This window comes from Bufo gargarizans, chromosome 10 (genome assembly GCF_014858855.1).
Source record: "Bufo gargarizans isolate SCDJY-AF-19 chromosome 10, ASM1485885v1, whole genome shotgun sequence".
Lineage (NCBI taxonomy): Eukaryota > Metazoa > Chordata > Amphibia > Anura > Bufonidae > Bufo > Bufo gargarizans.
The window spans coordinates 2,839,998-2,861,655 of NC_058089.1; the positions used below are offsets into that span (position 1 = coordinate 2,839,998).

Sequence of the window (21,658 nt, forward strand, 5' to 3'; positions counted from 1 at the left end):
TCTTGACTGGTTAAAAGTTCTTCTTATGTGACAACCTCCAAACATCTATATGCATAAGGAAGACCCCCGCCTCGTTATACTTCATGATAGTTAATTGGCTAAAAGGTTTCTAGCACATATTAGAATGAATATCTAATGGATTTTAACCTTGATCCATTGTCCTCTGATCCCATTGACCTTGAAGAAGTTTGTTCGCTATAAACTAAAGAAGCTGAAAGTGTCCAATAATCAAGTATCTAAAAGACTTATGGAGGACATAAACCTGTCACTAAGACTCCGAGATCTCATAACCAGCTAGTCCTAATCAGAAAACATGTTTTAATCAATCACCTGGGACTTCTATTTTCTTACCAAAAGTCCATCAGAATTATTCACTAAACAAGCTATTTCTACACTTTAACTCTTTCCTAAACTTTGAGGTAGAACTATAAGATGTCTAAGACCTTTCATGATGAACCCACAAGTAGTATCCGACACCATCCACAGCTGCTGGTCTTCCAGTCGGAGTCCATCTGAAGCTGGGGATCTGCAGTGAAGTCAGAGCCCCCCTATATACAAGAAACAGTGCCACAAAGCCTGTAGTTATCTCGCCATGGGAAATGGCAACCAACAGCATGTGTGAAGTGCAGCAAAGAACATGACAACCGAACCTCTAATAGGGGCCCAGAGGGTCTTGCTTTAACCTGTAGACACAGCATTTGATGTTGCGAGAATCAAACCAAAAATCATGATATCTTTTACAGAAGATTTTGCAAATGCAAAATCATTGGATTATCGCTGATTGTGATCTTTCAGCATGCTGCGCACATCTGAGCGTGTATTAAGTCGTCATCCGATCCCAAGATCAGACTGTGGGTTTGGTTTTGTAGGCGAGTTTATAATGATCAGATTACTGCAGAGACCATTGCTCTGTCTAAGGTGAACACTAACGAGTCGCTAACTATTCGATCGTCACCCTTATATCAGTCTCTCCTTTCTTCCCAGGGCCATACAGCCGTCCCTATGGTTTCTTCCAGACATTATGGCCGTTCATTAATCTTTTATTTCTTGTAATTCCAGAGCGAGAAGATAACTATGGAGCAGTAGTGGCTGCCGTGATCTGTACGATACTTGGGATGGCGCTTTTATTATCTGCTGGTTTGCTTTACTACCAAGTCATCAAGAAAGGTGAGTCCTGTGTACGGAGCCTGGTCAGTAAGTCGTCTTGTCCTATGCTGGGTGTGAACAGTGACCTGTGGTGTTTCACTCGTCCTCCGCTGATTCTCAGTTCTCAGGATAGTCAGGTGACATTACGGCTTCTACAGGGGGCTGTCACCCGCATTCAGTGCTCTTGCAGTAAATAGTCGCATAGTTTCACTGCTCTTACAGTAATGAGGTCCATAGTAGGGTTGCACCGGGTATCAAATTATCGATATCCAATTGATACTTTTGTACCAGTATTGATTTGATACCGGAATTTGCCTTTTACCAATACTATGCTGCTCTAGTGTGTAGCCTAGTCTCAGAGAACATGGCGTGCACTGCTCTCAGCAAGCCCCATGTTCCCTCAGCAGCACAGGGGAAAAGGAGGGAGTCTCTCCCTCCCCACTGTGCCTCATCCACCAATGAGAACACAGAGGGACGGAGGAGGGGAGGGGCTGTGGCCACTGTGCCACCAATGAGAAGAGGAGAGGAGCTGTGGCCACCAATGAAGATAACTCACCCATTAATTCAAATACAGAAGGCGGATGCCGGCTGCATAATCATATAGCCGGCACCCGACCTCTGACAGGGAGCTGTGATTAGTGGCAGTTAACCCCTCAAGTCCCGCTCACATCACTCCACACCCAAGCCCGCTAGGGCCTCTTTCACACGAGCATGACTGATTAGGTCCGGATGCGTTCAGTGAAACTTGCACCATTTTGCTAAAAAGTTCAGTCAGTTTTGTCTACGATTGTGTTCATTTTTTTCTGCGCGGGTGCAATGTGTTTTTATATGTTTTTCGCGAACGTGATAAAAAAACTGAAGGTTTACAAACAACATCTCCTAGCAACCATCAGTAAAAAACGCATTGCATTTTTCACTGAAGCCCCATTCACTTTTATGGGGCCACGGCTGCGTGAAAAACGCAGAATATAGAACATGATGCATTTTTCACGCAACGCAGAACTGATGCGTGAAAAAAAATGCTCACATACACAGACCCATTGAAATGAATGGGTCAGGATTCAGTGCGGGTGCTATGCGTTCACGTCACGCATTGCACCCGCGCAGAAACCTCGCTCATGTGAAAGGCAGGTGTGTGTTATTCCCTCATTATCCCAATTACAATGAGCAGATAAAAGGTCAATTTCCAGTCTGCTATCTGCATTTGGAATCTGTTGCTGATAACTATTAGTGAAGCCATCATTAGGCTGAAAAAAACACAACAAACCCATCAGAGAGATAGCAAAAACATTAGGCGCGGCCAAAACAATGGTTTGGAACATTCTTAAAAAGAAGAAACGCACCAGTGAGCTCAGCAACACCAAAAGACCCGGAAGACCACGGAAAACAACTTTGGTGGATGACCGAAGAATTCTTTCCCTGGTGAAGAAAACGCCCTTCACAACAGTTGGCCGGATCAAGAACCTCTCCAGGAGGTCGGTGTATGTGTGTCAAAGTCAACCATCAGGAGAAGACTTCACCAGAGTGAATACAGAGGGTTCACCACAAGATGGAAACCATTGGTGAGCCTCAAAAACAGGAAGGCCAGATTAGAGTTTGCCAAACGACATCTAAAAAAGCCTTCACAGTTCTGGAACAACATCCTATGGACAGATGAGACCAAGATCCACTTGTACCAGAGCGATGGGAAGAGAAGAGTATGGAGAAGGAAAGGAGCTGCTCATGGTCCTAAGCATACCACCTCATCAGTGAAGCATGGTGGTGGCAGTGTCATGGCGTGGGCATGTATGGCGGCCAATGGAACTGCTTCTCTTGTATTTATTGATGATGTGACTGCTGACAAAAGCAGCAGGATGAATTCTGAATTGTTTCAGGCAATATTATCTGCTCATATTCAGCCAAATGAGGATGGACAATGACCCAAAGCATACTGCAAAAGCAACCAAAGAGTTTTTTAAGGGAAAGAAGTGGAATGTTATATAATGGCCAAGTCAATCCCCGGACCTGAATCCGATTGAGCATTTCACTTGCTGAAGACACAACTGAAGGGAAAATGCCCCAAGAACCAGCAGGAGCTGAAGACAGTTGCAGTAGAGGCCGGGCAGAGCGTCACCAGGGATGAGACCAGTGTCTGGTGATGTCTCTGCGTTCCAGACTTCAGGCTGTAATTGACTGCAAAGGATTTGCAACCAAGTATTAAAAAGTGAAAGTTTAAATTATGATTATTATTCTGTCCCATTACTTCTGGTTCTTTAACAAGTGGGAGGCACATATGCAAGTGGGAGTCTACCACATATTGCATAACCCCGCCCCTTTCACAGTACTATTCTAACATAGTTTCAGAGCGCGGTATCGTTATTATTAACACTGTAATATTATTACACTTAAGAAATACATCCAGACCCCTCCTGAACTCTTTTAGTGAACTCACCATCACCACCTCCTCAGGCAGAGAGTCCCATAGTCTCAGTCCTCCATGTGTGGTCTGACTAGTGATCTGTAAAGTGGTAGGACTATGTTCTCATCACGGCCATCTATGCCGCTTATGATGTAACCCATTATCTTATTGGCCTTGCCAGAAGCTGCCTCTGACACTGGTTTTTACAGCTTAGTTTGTTGTTCACTAAAATTCCTAGGTCCTTTTCCATGTCAGTTAGGGCTGCAGTAAACAAATATTTTTGTAATCGAGTATTCTATCGATTATATTTCTCGATTCATCGAGTAATCTAATAAGAAAAAGCTACTTAAAATAACGTACGTAATTAGGTATGTATAAAGTTATTGGTTTAGAGAGGGGTTAATGAAGGCACCTCCAAGGTGCTTTCATTAACCTCTTCAAACCAATAACTTTATACATGCCTATGTAAGCATTAGCAATCCGCCGCACAGACAGAAGGAGCGACCGGCGGCCACAGCGCACGTGAGTATAATGCGCTGCTCTCTGCTCACTAACATACCATGACAGCCAGGACTTCAGTAGCGTCCTGGCTGCCATGGTAACCGATCGGAGCCCCAGCATTACACTGCTGGGGCTCCGATCGGAACTGCAAACTGCCACCAATGATGGGAGGAGGGGGGGGGACCCTGTGGCCACTGCCACCAATAATTAATACTGGGGAGGGAGGGAGGGGGGGGGGTTGCGTTACCAGAGGGGGCAGGCAGATCAGATATCCCTGTGGGATATGGCCGGCAGATTCATTGGTGGCGCAGTGGCCACAGTCCCTCCCCTCCTCCTCCTACTCTGTCCTCATTGGTGTTCAGCGGCAGCCGCGCACAGTGGGTTCAGTCTGACCTCCGAAGGACACTGAAGCGGTGAGTGAGATGCTTAATTTCACTCCCGCTCCGTGATCACGTGATTTAAACGATTCCTCGATGCAGGGAAACTGCATCGATGTATTTTTTGACTCGATTTAATCGAGTTATTCGAATAATAGTTTCAGCCCTAATGTCAGTGTTACCCAATGTATTACCATTTAGTATGTACGGGTGACATGTAGTATGTACGGGGGACTTGCATTATTCCTTCTATGTGCATAACCTTACATTTGTCAGTGTTAAACCTCATCTGCCACTTATCTGCCCAAGCCTCTAGTCTATCCAGATCCATCTGTAGCAGCATACTGTCTGCTGTAGTATATATATACAGTGTACTGTCCTCTGTAGTATATATACAGTATACTTTCTGCTGTAGTGTGTGTGTATATATATATATATATATATATACAGTATACTGCGGAAAAAAACAAATGGAATCCAGCTCCACATAAAATATGCTTTTAATCGGCTTCCATAAAATCCAGACATCAAACAGGACAAATTGCTGTGACGCGTTTCGGGCTATTACATCTTTAGCCCTTCATCAAGACAAACAAACAGACTTAAAAACCTAGGTTTTATACACTGACCAAAAAGTCATATGCACCCCAAAATAGTGCCAATCTAACCGTCATCTCATCCCTCAAAAATGATACCCAACCTGAGACAATTGCCTTAAAACTGGAAAAAAAAACTATGGCTCTCAGACTATGGAGACACTAAAACATGATTTTTTTTTTCAAAAATGATATTATTGTGTAAAACCTTAATAAATAAGAAAAAAGGCATACATATTAGGTATCGCCGTGTCCAGAAGAACCTGCTCTATAAAAATAGCACATGATATAACCTGTCAGATGAACTTTGTAAATAATAAAAAATAAAAACTGTGCCAAAACAGCTATTTTTAGGCACATTTTCCATTTTAATCCTTTTTTCCCCCGAAAATCTTCCAAAAAAGTAAAATTCAGAAATGTTATCTCCATTTTCCATTAAATCTTATGGAACTAAATATAAAATGTCATTCCCAAAATGATCCAAACATGAAGTAGACATATGGGGAATGTAAAGTAATAACTATTTTTGTAGTTATTACTATGTATTATAGAAGTAGAGAAATTGAAACTTGGAAATTTGCTAATTTTTGGTAAATATGGTATTTTTTTTATAAATAAAAATGAATTATTTTTTTTACTCCATTTTACCAGTGTCATGAAGTACAATATGTGACGAAAAAACTATCTCAGAATGGCTTGAATAAGTCAAAGCGTTTTAAAGTTATCACCACATAAAGTGACATTGGTCAAATTTGCAATAAATGGCCTGGTCCTTAAGGTGAAAATGAGCCCGGTCCCTAAGGGGTTAAGATATCCAGGTATAAGGGGCACAAGGGGTTTCAGCAGGGAATCGACTTACTCTGAAAGTCGTTCGGAGTATGACCCTATCCCCGCCACTATAGGTCTTAATGGTGGACGAAAACCCTCCTTGTGCACCTTAGTGAGAGCATGAAAAATAGGTGTGCTAGGGTGTTCCACATATATACATTCCTTTTCTTTCTCAGACAGAACTCCTTCCTGAAGGATGTCGTACAACTTAGTTTGATTGTGGGGGGGGGGGGGGGTTCGTTGCCTGTAGTGTATAGGTGTTCTTATCTTTCAACATACTGTTAATTAGCATTTTATAAACCTCACTATCTGGTAACACCACTGCTCCCCCCTTATCAGCCTTACGAATAACGACATCCTTCATATTTTATAGATTCACTAGAGCTGCATACTTCTTCCATAGCACGTTCTGTGGAGGAGAAATGCTTTCCCAGGGTCAGGTTTCTTGCCAAGCAGTTAACATCTATAATAGTACGATAAAGGTCAAAATGGCAGGACGGGGAAAAAGAAAGACCTTTACACAAAACTTGTTCCTATACTGACAAAATAATTTAATAAGGTTAATTACCTGAATATCTTCAGTCGCTATTTGCGGCGAACAGGATACCGTTGGTCTTTTATGGTGCTTTCTCCCCGCCGTGCGTTTTTTGCCAATATCTTATGACTTGTATTCTCTTTTACTAGTGGGCAATGGCCCGCTGAACCTTCTCCCATAGAGAAATCGGAGACTCCCGGATCTCCCACCAAATCAGGGACCGAGTCATGTGAGTCGGCTTCAATTGAACTGAAAGATTAGAGTCCCGCTTGCCTCTTGATCGATATAACCTCTTCAGAATAGAGCGATCTACTGTTGGACCACGTATATACTGTATAGGTACTATAGTCCGAAAGATCTCGATTGAATTTTCCTTGTTTAAAGCCCATAAGACTCTTCTCCAATTCATTAAGGCTCTCCTTTAATTTCAAATCAATACTGATGAAATTGGGTTCGAATTCATAACACACAATTCCTTCTTGTAGTGTTTTAATTTCATCATGGATTTCCTTCAGTGCGGCCTCCTCATGACTGACAATTAGCCGCATCAATTTTTAAGGAACACTCCGTTAATATATCATGCCACTGTGTAGTAAAAACATCGGAATACGTAGTGGTGGGCTTCTTTTTTATGCGCAAACCCCGAGGTATTTTTATCAAGGTACCTTTTCAAAGAGGTTAGATCCCACCATGTACGTAATTCCTTGGTGAGAAGTCTCTCCAATGATGTCATTTTGATTTTAAGATCCATTTCACCAAACTCAGCTTTATCCAGTATGTTGAAAATATTGCAAATTTTTCTCAGCCGATCCTCATATTTTCCCACAGATCACAATGCTGCGGACATTCTGATATCATACCCAGGATCAAGGAAGTAAAATCTGCAGTATAATAGCAACAGTACAGGGAGTGCACGCTGTCCAGGATACTAGATAATGAAGTGAAGGAAAACGTGTATACCGAAGGGATTGAATAAGAAACATGATTTAATCTTGCAATATAAATAATATTTCTTATCTGTACTGAGCCTCTGTTCCACTTGGCTGGATTCTCCTCCCTCCTCCTGAATCCTATTTACCGTCTCTGGTGTGATTTTCCTTCACTTCATTATCTAATATACAGTATACTGTCCTCTGTAGTATATATACAGTGTACTGTCCTCTGTAGTATATATACAGTGTACTGTCCTCTGTAGTGTATATACAGTATACTGTCCTCTGTAGTGTATATACAGTGTACTGTCCTCTGTAGTGTATATACAGTATACTGTCCTCTGTAGTGTATATACAGTGTACTGACATCTGTAGTGTATATACAGTATACTGTCCTCTGTAGTGTATATATATACAGTATACTTTCCTCCATAGTATGTATACAGTATACTGTCCTCTGTAGTATATATACAGTATACTGTCCTCTTCCATGTTAATTACTTTACACATGTGCAAAAATTGATACTTTACTGTGCAAGCCTTCTACAAGATCATTAATAAATATATTGAAGAGAATAGGGCCCAATACTGACCCCTGTGGTACCCCACTAGTGACAGTGACCCCTCCAGTACTGACCCCTGAGGTACCCCACTAGTGACAGTGACCCTTCCAGTACTGACCCCTGAGGTACCCCACTAGTGACAGTGACCCCTCCAGTACTGACCCCTGAGGTACCCCACTAGTGACAGTGACCCCTCCAGTACTGACCCCTGTGGTACCCCACTAGTGATAGTGACCCCTCCAATACTGACCCATGTGGTACCCCACTAGTGACAGTGACCCCTCCAGTACTGACCCCTGAGGTACCCCACTAGTGACAGTGACCCTTCCAGTACTGACCCCTGAGGTACCCCACTAGTGACAGTGACCCCTCCAGTACTGACCCCTGAGGTACCCCACTAGTGACAGTGACCCCTCCAGTACTGACCCCTGTGGTACCCCACTAGTGATAGTGACCCCTCCAATACTGACCCATGTGGTACCCCACTAGTGACAGTGATCCCTCCAGTACTGACCCCTGAGGTACCCCACTAGTGACAGTGACCCCTCCAATACTGACCCCTAAGGTACTCCACTAGTGACAGTGACCCAATCTGAGTGTGTACCACTAATAACCACCCTCTGTTTTCTATCCCTCAGCCAGTTACTTACTGTAAAGGGGGAAAATTAATTACCAATATTGTGCGAATATCGATAATTGATATTCCTAAATAGGAGGAGCCACCTGGTGATGACTCCGCCTATTTATGCCTTTATATAATAAATACAATATCTTCGCTATGCCTTACACTAATCACTATACTAGCTGCATGCGCCTTACTTACTACCGCTAACAAGTACACACTACACAAAGGGTACAAGTAACACAGTATTTATTAACACCTGACACTACGCACACAATACAGTACTAAATATACAATACTCAACTACACTACACGTTCCCAAATTCCACCCACAAACTAACTATACAATACACATACAGGTATATTAACCCACCCGCCTAGCTCTATACTGTCCCTACGGGGAATGACGAAGGGTTAAAAGGATTTGTTTGCAGAGCAGAGGCATGCTCTACAGAGGATTTGTTTGCAGAGCAGAAGCATGCTCTACAGAGGCAGGCAGGACAGGGGCACGGACATCAGGGGGTACAAAGTGTCCGGGGGGGGGGGGGGGAGGACGGGACCAGGGCAGAGATACCAGGTAATGCCTGGCAGGGAAAGGGTTAATCAGGGGAGAGCAGGCACACAGGGAACCAGGGGATGCAGGGGTAACCCAGGGGTTAAATATGGATCCCAGGGGTGTCATAAGGGTTACCAGGGGTAGGTGGTACAGGGATCGTTGGTGGGATAGGGGAATATGGGTTAATAGGGGGTGATACTTATGCTCGCGTCCAGGGGGGGTCGCTCCTGAGCGCCGATTGCGCTCCTCTTCAGAGGGTCCGGTCGGGGTCCTTCAGGAGGTGGGGGTTCGGACACGGCCTGAGCGCAGGATGCGCTCTCCACTCCAGGTCAGCGGGGGTAGGTGCGGCTGGGTCCGGTCAGTGGCGTTTGTCCTGAGCGCCGATGCGCTCACCAGGTGGGGGGGGGGGGGGCCCGATCCTAACTATTCGGAGGGCGAGATGCGCTCCTCCACGTGGGGGCCCAGACCCTAACTAACCAACGGAATGCCGGGCCGCCAGATATTTAAACCCGGCCGCCCGCGCTGCGCCGCCCACCAGGGGGCGCGCGCGCGCGTCCCCATTATCCACGTGGGCCGGCGCAGTGATATGACGTCACTGTGCCGGCCCGCACATCGGGGACGCTCTGCAGACAGGCGGGAGATCCTTTGATCTCCCGCCTGTAGCTCTCAGCATTCCGGACATCGCAATGGTAATTGCGATGCCGGAATGCGCATAATAGAGGGAGCGGAGGTGTCTCCTCTTTCTCTATTATGCTTTAATTATCTCCAGCCGGGCTGCAGATAATTAAAACAAAAGGATTCAAATTCATTAGAATCTGAATCCTTTTGAGGTCACCAGAAAGGGTCCATGTAGGGGGGGGGGATTTATATGGTATGGGGATATGATAAGGGGGCACAATATGATACAGGGGGCACCTACATATATAATCAGGGAGCACAAGCCCCTGCAATATACGAGGGCACAAGCCCCTACAATATAAGGGGGCACATATTTCCCACAGGGGCCACCATGAGCCCCTGGGGATCATCATGGGCAGATGTGCGCAGATGCTGGGCACATCTGCGCACATCGTCCCATGATGCTGTGGTTGATGTATGCACATATATACCATACATGCCCGCACGTGTTTGCAGGCATGCATGGATATATATGCATACGTCTCAACCGTTCCTCAACAATCCCCCTGTTGTCGGAATATGATACGACAATATAATGGGGGAATGGGTTGAGATATATTTGCCCCCCTTCACCCCATCTTTGGTGGAAGTTCAGGAAGAACTGTAGTGTACACTGATCTTTAGGTACTTAGACATCCCTAATCCAGCTTCCTCCGACCTGCCCTTCACCGTAACCTACTCCTCCGTCCACAGGATACACAGTCTTCTTCTTGACATCTTTCGGTTAACTGGCTCTTGGTGTCGGCCACCCCCACTTTGGAGTGACCACACCCCCACAGTCTCTCGGTAATCCGATCTTCAGGTACGGCCCGCCTCCAAGGAATCTGGAGCGGGTTCACCCTTGCAGTCTTTAACTGGCCTTTCTTTTATCCGTCTCTTGGTGTCGGCCACCCCCACTTTGGAGTGACCACACCCCCACAGTCTCTCGGTAGTTCTGCCGATCTTCCGGTATGGCCCGCCTCCCAGGCATCTGGAGCGGGTTCACCCTCATAGTCTCAGTCCCAACTTTCTTCTATCACAACTTTCCAACGTCTGTTTCCATCTTGACGGGTGCGGTTCTCCCGTGGACAGATTAATAGGTCTTTACAAGGCAGGTCAGACTCTTAAGCGGTGATGTCATAGTACCTAAATTCTACTGCGGAGAACACCTCCACCACACTACACATCCAACCCTTCCCTTAAGAACCTCACCGTTCCAGGGTTCAAGGTGGCAAATGAATAATGCCTGTCCCTATCGTGACCTAACCTTATCCCCATTCACACAAAATACATGTCACATCCCTCCCAACACCACCAAATTCCATTACATGTGTGCACCCATAGAGACTCATGCAACCTGGCATTCCTCTCTACACCTCCAAAGACACCGGTAGGTCGTAGACCCCTGTGTCAATGGGAAACGACTATAGGGTACAAATGTGTACAGTCAAAATATAGCTCACCGCAGTGCGTTGGGCGAGTTTTGGGCTGTCACACATTTGTACCTAGAGTGTCTATGGGTACACCATCGACCGACAAACAAAATCCAATACAATGTGCTATGGGGTTTCAGGGTAGTACATGTTATACGTCCCGAACCCCCATTGAAAACAAAGTGTGTCCATACAATAATATTTGGCTACAGGAACAATGTTTGTGGTGATGTCCTGAGCCTCCTCCTCCAGATAGTTCTGTACAGTTCTGTCTGGTTCTGGTGTATTTTGGTCAATAAGTCCCTTTACCCTCCGATACACAGTCTACTGTAGATGACGATCACCAGAACCAGAAGAAGTTTCACTGCGTGAAACAAGTGCTCTTCCACCCGAACGTCTCTGAATCTTCCTCCAGAGCCTTAAATAATGCTCCCGCTGGATTGTGGCACAGTCTTCCATCTCTAGAACACCTCTAGGCAGAGGTCGCTTGGTTGCCAAAATCCAGTGGGATCCTCTGGAGTCTCCCAAGAGCGTCAGGGGAATAGCTGGCCTCTTCCGTGGCCTCTCCTGGGTTTTTCTTCCGCTCCATATAAAACCTATGGCAGAAGAAAATACCAGGCGCTCCCAGGGGAATTTCTCCCCTAACGGTGCAGTTAAATGTACAAAAATTCCCAGCACCAATACCTTTGACCCCTGGGTAGAGAAAGGTATTGGGCTGCCCTTTGTCTCACAGGACTCCTCATTATCCCAACACTGGTGTCTGAACACCCTACCTTCAGAGGAGCGTGTCCTCTGCTACACATCCCTCTGTACCAACAGATAAGGATGGCCTCCCTACTAGGTTAGGATAACTGGAGTTCTGTGGACAAAGCACCATCTTGATGGCACCGCATCCCTGTCCACTCATGTGTACCCAGGCTGACTTCCCCCTGTGATCCCATCCTGTGGAGGCCCGCGGAACCAACGGCATAGGCATGCCCCGGCGCCCCGGCTCCCCAGGACCCCACAACACAAGAACACAGTCCACACTCTGCTGCCAAACACTCTGCGTCCAATCCCTATCAGAGCTGTGCTACCTGCTCGGACTAGAATTAAGTGCGCAGCACAACATTACACCAATGTTGTCTGTCCGCCCCAGTCCCCAGCGCAACACAGCCTTACCGAAAACCTTGAGCACAACAGTGTTATCTGTATCGATCCGAGACCCTGGTTGCCCAGAATAATATCACATCATCCTTTGTGTGCTGCATGAAGAAGGTCCTTATGCCTTCTCCCGACCAGCAGGATTTCCCGTGTGATATTATCTGCTCGCGACCCTATACGTTCTCGATCCACAGTATAACACTGCTCCGCTCCAAGGGGACACAGAATGAAACAAGACAGCAGACGGGACATTACAACACTACATAAATCAGCCTGGTGGAACACACTCATAGACAAGGACCACCATCAACATCAAAGAGAACGTTACAATGGACAACAAAAACACACAACATGGACATGTATAGGGTACAAACGGTGTAACAAATAGTACAGGGGTGTCAAATGTTGCCTAGCCTAGCTTGGCCACTCTGGCTCCTCAGCAGCTGATGATGCTGCCAAGAGGTTACCCCTTTATGGCCAAGCTGACTAGATCCCGCTGCACGATTTGCTACCTGAATCCCATCACTGGACACATTGCAATTACTTGCACAAGGGCAATTCCTTGCAATGTGTCCTTTGTTCCCACACCTGAAGCACCTGATTGGGCTTTCTGTCCTGTGTGTTTTGCAGTGCTTCGCTATATGACCCAAGCCACCACAAGCAAAGCATTTGATGTTTGCCCGGTGTGGCCTAGGTCCGTCCACACTGCAACCGCGCTCCCTGAATTGTTCCATCTTCAGGGAGGCACTTTTCACGATGTTTCTTTTCCCCAAAGTCAGGGAGAAATCTCTGTTAGTCTGGACAGGCTTGGTCTGGTGATTTGGCCTGTCACAGACTACTCTCCCCCCTATTTGCCCTGTATAGGGCAAAGTTTTGGGATATTCCGACCCTGACTTTATGGGAAAAGAAAGGGCCGGCACCAACTTGGTGATGACCTGTTGCATGCCAGACATTATCTGGGAGCTTACAACAACCTGAGCCTTCAATTTGGCTACCGTCACACTAGTAGAGGCAGTGCGTTCCTTGAAGGCCTTGACCTCAGTATAAGACTGAGTCAACTGAGCCTCAATTTCCTCCTTCTGCTTCTGCATTTCCACTAATTGTGACTGTATCATAGCCACCTGCGCATCTCGGTCAACAGTAGACTGCACATTCTCCGCCAGCTGTGCCCGCAATGCCGAAACCTGGTCGGAACTATTGGCACAGCACTGGCAGTGAACAGCCGGAGGAATTGTCTCTGTTGACTGAGACACCAGCGCCACTTCCTTTGGCTTACAGATGCTAGCCTCAAACGTATGAACGAGTTTGGCCAGCATCCGAAGCCGTTTAGTGGCCTTATTCAACACCGTCCGTTTGTTAACACAAAGCTTGTCATAACTACAAGCCTGTGCCAACAAATCGGACCACAGCATTTCTGCTGACTTGTATGTGGTGGGGAGGATGGGATTGAATGTGCTGTGTCTGCTCAAGTGTTGCAGTGTGGGGAAGTCCATACTCACCGTTTGATGAGCGTCCATCTTCTCCTTGGGGCCGTACCTCTTTGTCCTCGCAGCTGCTTGGAAGAAGTCCATTTTCCTGGATCGCCTCTTCCCGACCAGCCTGACTTTGTACGCTGCTCCCACGAAGATGGATCTCCTCTAGTGACGTGTCCTCTTCTCCCTTGCAATCACTTGAGCGATGCAGTGACCGTGCAAAGCAAATAGCTAAATATTCATTCACAGATAGAACATAGATTCTCTGCTAAAGATTTTGATCTGCGTTTGGTGCTGTGAGGAAGAGTCGCGTTTCCTGTCCGAATTATCAGGTCCTAGACGCTCAGACCGCTGACCACGTCTCTCTTGCCTGACAATTCACAGGATAACCGACCTCTAACCTCAAAACCAAACACAGATTTCAAAATCCAAGCAGTGGGCCTGACTCGCCAATGTAAAGGGGGAATATTAATTACCAATATTGTGCGAATATCGATAATTGATATTCCTAAATAGGAGGAGCCACCTGGTGATGACTCCGCCTATTTATGCCTTTATATAATAAATACAATATCTTCGCTATGCCTTACACTAATCACTATACTAGCTGCATGCGCCTTACTTACTACCGCTAACAAGTACACACTACACAAAGGGTACAAGTAACACAGTATTTATTAACACCTGACACTACGCACACAATACAGTACTAAATATACAATACTCAACTACACTACACGTTCCCAAATTCCACCCACAAACTAACTATACAATACACATACAGGTATATTAACCCACCCGCCTAGCTCTATACTGTCCCTACGGGGAATGACGAAGGGTTAAAAGGATTTGTTTGCAGAGCAGAGGCATGCTCTACAGAGGATTTGTTTGCAGAGCAGAAGCATGCTCTACAGAGGCAGGCAGGACAGGGGCACGGACATCAGGGGGTACAAAGTGTCCGGGGGGGGGGGGGGGGGGACCAGGGCAGAGATACCAGGTAATGCCTGGCAGGGAAAGGGTTAATCAGGGGAGAGCAGGCACACAGGGAACCAGGGGATGCAGGGGTAACCCAGGGGTTAAATATGGATCCCAGGGGTGTCATAAGGGTTACCAGGGGTAGGTGGTACAGGGATCGTTGGTGGGATAGGGGAATATGGGTTAATAGGGGGTGATACTTATGCTCGCGTCCAGGGGGGTCGCTCCTGAGCGCCGATTGCGCTCCTCTTCAGAGGGGCCGGTCGGGGTCCTTCAGGAGGTGGGGGTTCGGACACGGCCTGAGCGCAGGATGCGATCTCCACTCCAGGTCATCGGGGGTAGGTGCGGCTGGGTCCGGTCAGTGGCGTTTGTCCTGAGCGCCGATGCGCTCACCAGGTGGGGGGGGGGGGGCCCGATCCTAACTATTCGGAGGGCGAGATGCGCTCCTCCACGTGGGGGCCCAGACCCTAACTAACCAACGGAATGCCGGGCCGCCGGATATTTAAACCCGGCCGCCCGCGCTGCGCCGCCCACCAGGGGGCGCGCGCGCGCGTCCCCATAATCCACGTGGGGCGGCGCAGTGATATGACGTCACTGCGCCGGCCCGCACATCGGGGACGCTCTGCAGACAGGCGGGAGATCCTTTGATCTCCCGCCTGTAGCTCTCAGCATTCCGGACATCGCAATGGTAATTGCGATGCCGGAATGCGCATAATAGAGGGAGCGGAGGTGTCTCCTCTTTCTCTATTATGCTTTAATTATCTCCAGCCGGGCTGCAGATAATTAAAACAAAAGGATTCAAATTCATTAGAATCTGAATCCTTTTGAGGTCACCAGAATGACCGGACCTTATCCGGTCATCCTGGCGCCTTTACTCAGAATACATCAATGTGAATGCTTGGGCCACATTCACATTGATGCATCTGGGTCCATGTAGGGGGGGGGGATTTATATGGTATGGGGATATGATAAGGGGGCACAATATGATACAGGGGGCACCTACATATATACAGGTCCTTCTCAAAAAATTAGCATATTGTGATAAAGTTCATTATTTTCTGTAATGTACTGATAAACATTAGACTTTCATATATTTTAGATTCATTACACACCAACTGAAGTAGTTCAAGCCTTTTATTGTTGTAATATTGATGATTTTGGCTACAGCTCATGAAAACCCAAAATTCCTATCTCAAAAAATTAGCATATCATGAAAAGGTTCTCTAAACGAGCTATTAACCTAATCATCTGAATCAACTAATTAACTCTAAACACCTGCAAAAGATTCCTGAGGCTTTTAAAAACTCCCAGCCCGGTTCATTACTCCAAACCGCAATCATGGGTAAGACTGCCGACCTGACTGCTGTCCAGAAGGCCATCATTGACACCCTCAAGCAAGAGGGTAAGACACAGAAAGAAATTTCTGAACGAATAGGCTGTTCCCAGAGTGCTGTATCAAGGCACCTCAGTGGGAAGTCTGTGGGAAGGAAAAAGTATGGCAGAAAACGCTGCACAACGAGAAGAGGTGACCGGACCCTGAGGAAGATTGTGGAGAAGGACCGATTCCAGACCTTGGGAAGCAGTGGACTGAGTCTGGAGTAGAAACATCCAGAGCCCCCGTGTACAGGCGTGTGCAGGAAATGGGCTACAGGTGCCGCATTCCCCAGGTCAAGCCACTTTTGAACCAGAAACAGCGGCAGAAGCGCCTGACCTGGGCTACAGAGAAGCAGCACTGGACTGTTGCATGTCATTCGGAAATCAAGGTGCCAGAGTCTGGAGGAAGACTGGGGAGAGGGAAATGCCAAAATGCCTGAAGTCCAGTGTCAAGTACCCACAGTCAGTGATGGTCTGGGGCGCCATGTCAGCTGCTGGTGTTGGTCCACTGTGTTTTATCAAGGGCAGGGGCAATGCAGCCGCTATCAGGAGATTTTGGAGCACTTTATGCTTCCATCTGCTGAAAAGCTTTATGGAGATGAAGATTTCATTTTTCAGCACGACCTGGCACCTGCTCACAGCGCCAACACCACTGGTAAATGGTTTACTGACCATGGTATTACTGTGCTCAATTGGCCTGCCAACTCTCCTGACCTGAACCCCATAGAGAATCTATGGGATATTGGGAAGAGAAAGTTGAGAGACGCAAGACACAACACTCTGGATGAGCTTAAGGCCGCCATCGAAGCATCCTGGGCCTCCATAACACCTCAGCAGTGCCACAGGCTGATTGCCTCCATGCCACGCCGCACTGAAGCCTCCTGGGCCTCCATAACACCTCAGCAGTGCCACAGGCTGATTGCCTCCATGCCACGCCGCATTGAAGCAGTCATTTCTGCAAAAGGATTCCCGACCAAGTATTGAGTGCATAACTGAACATAATTATTTGAAGGTTGACTTTTTTTGTATTAAAAACACTTTTCTTTTATTGGTTGGATGAAATATGCTAATTTTTTGAGATAGGAAATTTGGGTTTTCATGAGCTGTATGCCAAAATCATCAATATTAAAACAATAAAAGGCTTGAACTACTTCAGTTGGTGTGTAATGAATCTAAAATATATGAAAGTCTAATGTTTATCAGTACATTACAGAAAATAATGAACTTTATCACAATATGCTAATTATTTGAGAAGGACCTGTATATACCATACATGCCCGCACGTGTTTGCAGGCATGCATGGATATATATGCATACGTCTGTCATGGTCTTACCTTCTTACTGTTCTCCTTCGTTTGACATGTGCTGGCGGCCATCTTGGTTTCTGGGTTTCTTGTAGCCTCCCACCCTGCGGCTTCTCCTTCCCACTGGGAGGAGCTGGATGCCTAGCTCATATATATATAGGAGGTCTGTGGCTTCAGTTCCTTGCTTGGTCCTCCTGTGTTCACATGCTTCTAAGACTGCTGCTGCTTCTGGTTCCTGATCCTGGCCTCGTCTGACTACCCCGTTGGTTCCTGATCCTGGCTTCATCTGACTACCCTGCCGGTTCCTGATCCAGGCTTCGTCTGACTACCCTTCTGGTTCCTGACCTCTGTCTACGCAAGACCCTGCTTCGGTTTAGCCATCCGTTTGGACTTTTGCTTACAGCTTGATTTTCAATAAAGCCTTCTTATTTCCACTTATCTCTTGTTGTACGTCTGGTTCATGGTTCCTTGACATTAGGACCAAGCCATGAATTCTGACGGTACAGGGCCATCCTCGCTACCTACGCTGGTTGCCAGACTTGATCAGCAGGATCACCTGTTGGGTCGGTTCGCTGTGGCGTTGCAAACCCTGCTTGAACTCACGGCTCATTTCGCTTCCGTTGCCGATGGGTCGGTTGTCGCTCCTGGGCCCGCTCCTACTGCCGCTCCGGTTGTTGCGCCAGAGTCTACCCCGACACCTGTTGCTGCGCCTGCGGTGTCTCGGGGTATGACCGGTTCTGCCCCCCTTCCACAGCGCTTTGGGGGAGAGCCAACTCAGTGCCGAGGTTTCCTTAACCAGGTGGGCATTTATTTCGAGTTGCTGCCACATGCCTTTCCTACTGAGAGATCAAAGGTGGGCTTCTTGATCTCGCTGCTCTCGGACAAGGCCTTGGCCTGGGCCAGCCCTTTATGGGAGAACAACAATCCGGTGGTTGCCGAGTTTTCCGGTTTTGTTGCTTCTCTTCGGAAGGTATTCGATGTGCCGGCTCATGCTGCCTCTGCTGCGAAGCTCCTTATGTCCATCAGACAGGGTTCACGATCCGTAGCTGAATACGCCATTGAGTTTCGTACCCTGGCAGCAGAGGTGGGCTGGAATAATGAGGCTCTGGTCGCTGCTTTCTCTCATGGTCTCTCGGATGCCTTGAAGGATGAGGTTGCAGCTAAGGACCTACCAGTGGAGCTCGAGTCTCTTATTTCTTTCCTGATTTTGATTGACACCAGACTCAGGGAGAGACCTTCCTTTAAGGAGAGCCTGCGGAGGTCTTCTAACAGATTGGCGCCTACGTTTGCTGTCCCACCCGTGCCTCCCTCTCCTCCCACGCCTCCTGGGGATGACTTGTCTGGGGGTGAACCCATGCAGCTGGGGTTTGCTCGCCTGTCCGAGGGGGAGAGGGTACTCCGGAGACGCGAGGGCCGATGCATGTACTGTGGTCTCGGTGGGCATTTTCGGTTGGCATGTCCGAACCGTCCGGGAAACGCTCGCACCTGAGATCCTGTCGGGGGCAGATCTTGGGTGGAGTCTCCTCGTCCCCGGTTTCCCGTGTTGACAAACCACTGATCACTGTTGTCCTCTCCTGGGTCGGGGGCTCGGTGACGACCCAGGCGTTGGTGGACTCTGGTGCTGGTGGTTTGTTCATTGATAGTGTGTTCGCTGCCGCCAATTCCATTCCTCTGCAGCCTCGAGGTTCCCCACTGGCTCTTGAGGCGATAGACGGCAGACCCCTTCTGCCGCCACACGTGACTCATGAGACCCTTCCAGTGGGGATAGCCATTGGTGCCGTTCACAGAGAGTCGGTCTGTCTCCAGGTGATTTCGTCTCCACACTACTCGGTGGTCTTGGGGTACCCCTGGCTCCAGAAGCATAATCCGACTTTCGATTGGAGATCGGCCGAGATCCTCTCGTGGTCACCGCAGTGTGGGGCTAGTTGCATCCATGGGCCTGTCAAGTTGCTGTGTACTTCCTCGGACTCTCTGTTGCCTCCTGAATACGAAGAGTACCGGGATGTATTCGATAAGGTGCGCGCGGTTGCCCTACCTCCGCACCGCCCATACGATTGTGCCATAGAGTTACAATCTGGTGCCGTTCCTCCTCGTGGCAAAGTCTATCCACTGTCGGTAGCGGAGAATGAGGCCATGGAGGAGTACGTGAGGGAGGCGCTTTCACGCGGACACATTCGCAAATCCTCGTCCCCGGCAGGGGCTGGATTTTTCTTTGTGAAAAAGAAGGGCGGTGAGTTGAGGCCTTGCATCGATTACAGGGGTCTCAATCGCATCACGATCAAGAACGCTTACCCGATACCCTTGATTTCTGAGCTGTTCGATCGCCTCAAAGGGGCCACGGTCTTTACCAAACTCGACCTGAGGGCGGCATATAACCTGGTAAGGATCAAGGCGGGCGATGAGTGGAAGACCGCGTTTAACACCAGGACCGGTCATTATGAATCCTTGGTTATGCCCTTTGGGTTGTGCAATGCGCCCGCAGTCTTCCAGGAATTCATCAACGATGTTTTCCGTGACCTGTTGCAGCAGTGTGTGGTGGTCTATTTGGATGACATCTTGGTATATTCTGAATCCATGGAGGCCCACATTATGGATGTCAGACGAGTGTTGCAACGGTTACAAGAGAACAGGCTGTTCGGTAAGCTTGAGAAATGCGAATTTCACCGATCCCAGGTAACCTTCTTAGGTTACATCATTTCCGCTGAGGGGTTCTCCATGGATCCTGAGAAGGTTTCGGCTGTCTTACAGTGGCCCCAGCCCAGTGGTCTCCGTGCCCTGCAGCGCTTTTTGGGCTTCGCCAATTATTATCGGAAGTTCATCAGGGACTTTTCTATGCTAGCCAAGCCTCTCACGGATCTGACCAGGAAGGGCAGTAATTTCCAGGTCTGGCCGCTCGAGGCCATCCGAGCTTTTGAGGCTCTAAAGTCCGCCTTTGTGTCGGCTCCGATTCTGTCGCATCCCAACCCTGGGTTGCCCTTTGTCCTCGAGGTGGACGCGTCTGAGACGGGAGTAGGCGCCCTTCTGTCTCAGCGTAGAACACCAGAGGGTCCTCTGCTTCCTTGTGGGTTTTACTCCCGGAAACTGTCTTCCGCGGAGTGCAACTATCAGATTGGTGACAGGGAGTTATTGGCCATCGTGCAGGCCCTTAAAGAATGGAGGCACTTGCTCGAGGGTTCGGTGGTTCCGGTTCTCATCCTGACGGACCACAAGAATCTGACCTACCTTTCTGAGGCCAAGAGATTGACACCACGTCAGGCCAGATGGGCTCTGTTCTTGTCACGTTTTAATTACGTGGTCTCCTACCTACCCGGTTCCAAGAACATCAGAGCGGATGCCTTATCACGGCAGTACACCGAGCTGTCCGGGGAGGAGTCGATTCCGACTTCGGTCATACCTCCGAATCAGATCCTGGCCGCCATTCGCACCAGCCTGACCTCTCCCCTTGGTGAGCAGTTTTTGGCGGCTCAATCTGGTGCTCCCTCTGGGAGACCCAACGGCAGGTGTTTTGTGCCTGAGGAGTTGCGCACTCGGTTGTTGCGAACCTACCATAACTCCAAGGCCGCGGGGCATCCTGGAAAGAATCAGCTGTCCTGGGCTGTTTCACGTCTGTTCTGGTGGCCTTCTCTACGTTCCGACATCGCCGCATATGTAGCGGCATGCTCCGTTTGTGCCCAGAGTAAGTCCCCTCGGCACCTTCCGTTGGGCCTTTTGCAACCCATAGCCACCGGGGAGCGCCCATGGTCACACCTGGGGATGGATTTCATTGTGGACCTCCCTGCATCCCGAGGCCATACGGTCATTCTCATGATTGTGGATCGGTTTTCCAAAATGTGCCACTGTGTTCCTCTCAAGAAGTTACCCTCTGCACAAGAGTTGGCCACGATTTTCGCCAGGGAGGTCTTCCGGTTGCACGGTTTGCCCAAGGAGATTGTGTCGGATCGGGGGAGTCAGTTTGTGTCCAGGTTCTGGCGCGCCTTTTGCTCCCAGTTGGGGATTCATCTCTCTTTCTCCTCAGCCTACCACCCTCAGTCCAATGGGGCCGCAGAACGATCCAATCAGGCCTTGGAGCAATTCCTTCGTTGCTATGTCTCCGATCACCAAGACAATTGGGTTGACCTCCTGCCTTGGGCTGAGTTTGCCAGGAACACGGCGGTGAACTCTTCCTCTGGGACGTCTCCCTTCATGGCCAATTATGGGTTCCAACCTGCCGTGTTACCGGAGGTATTCTCTCCCCAGGATATTCCGG

General features: G+C 48.2%; 1 protein-coding gene across 1 annotated transcript in view; it reads left to right on the top strand.

Annotated features, from left to right (window-relative positions):
* Positions 1 to 21,658, top strand: part of LOC122920709 — a 97,674-nt gene that overhangs the window by 23,103 nt on the left and 52,913 nt on the right. The window contains exon 5 of the mRNA XM_044270417.1: positions 1,060 to 1,167. Within this exon, the coding sequence (XP_044126352.1) occupies positions 1,060 to 1,167 (108 nt within the window). The remainder of the gene's footprint in view (positions 1 to 1,059; positions 1,168 to 21,658) is intronic.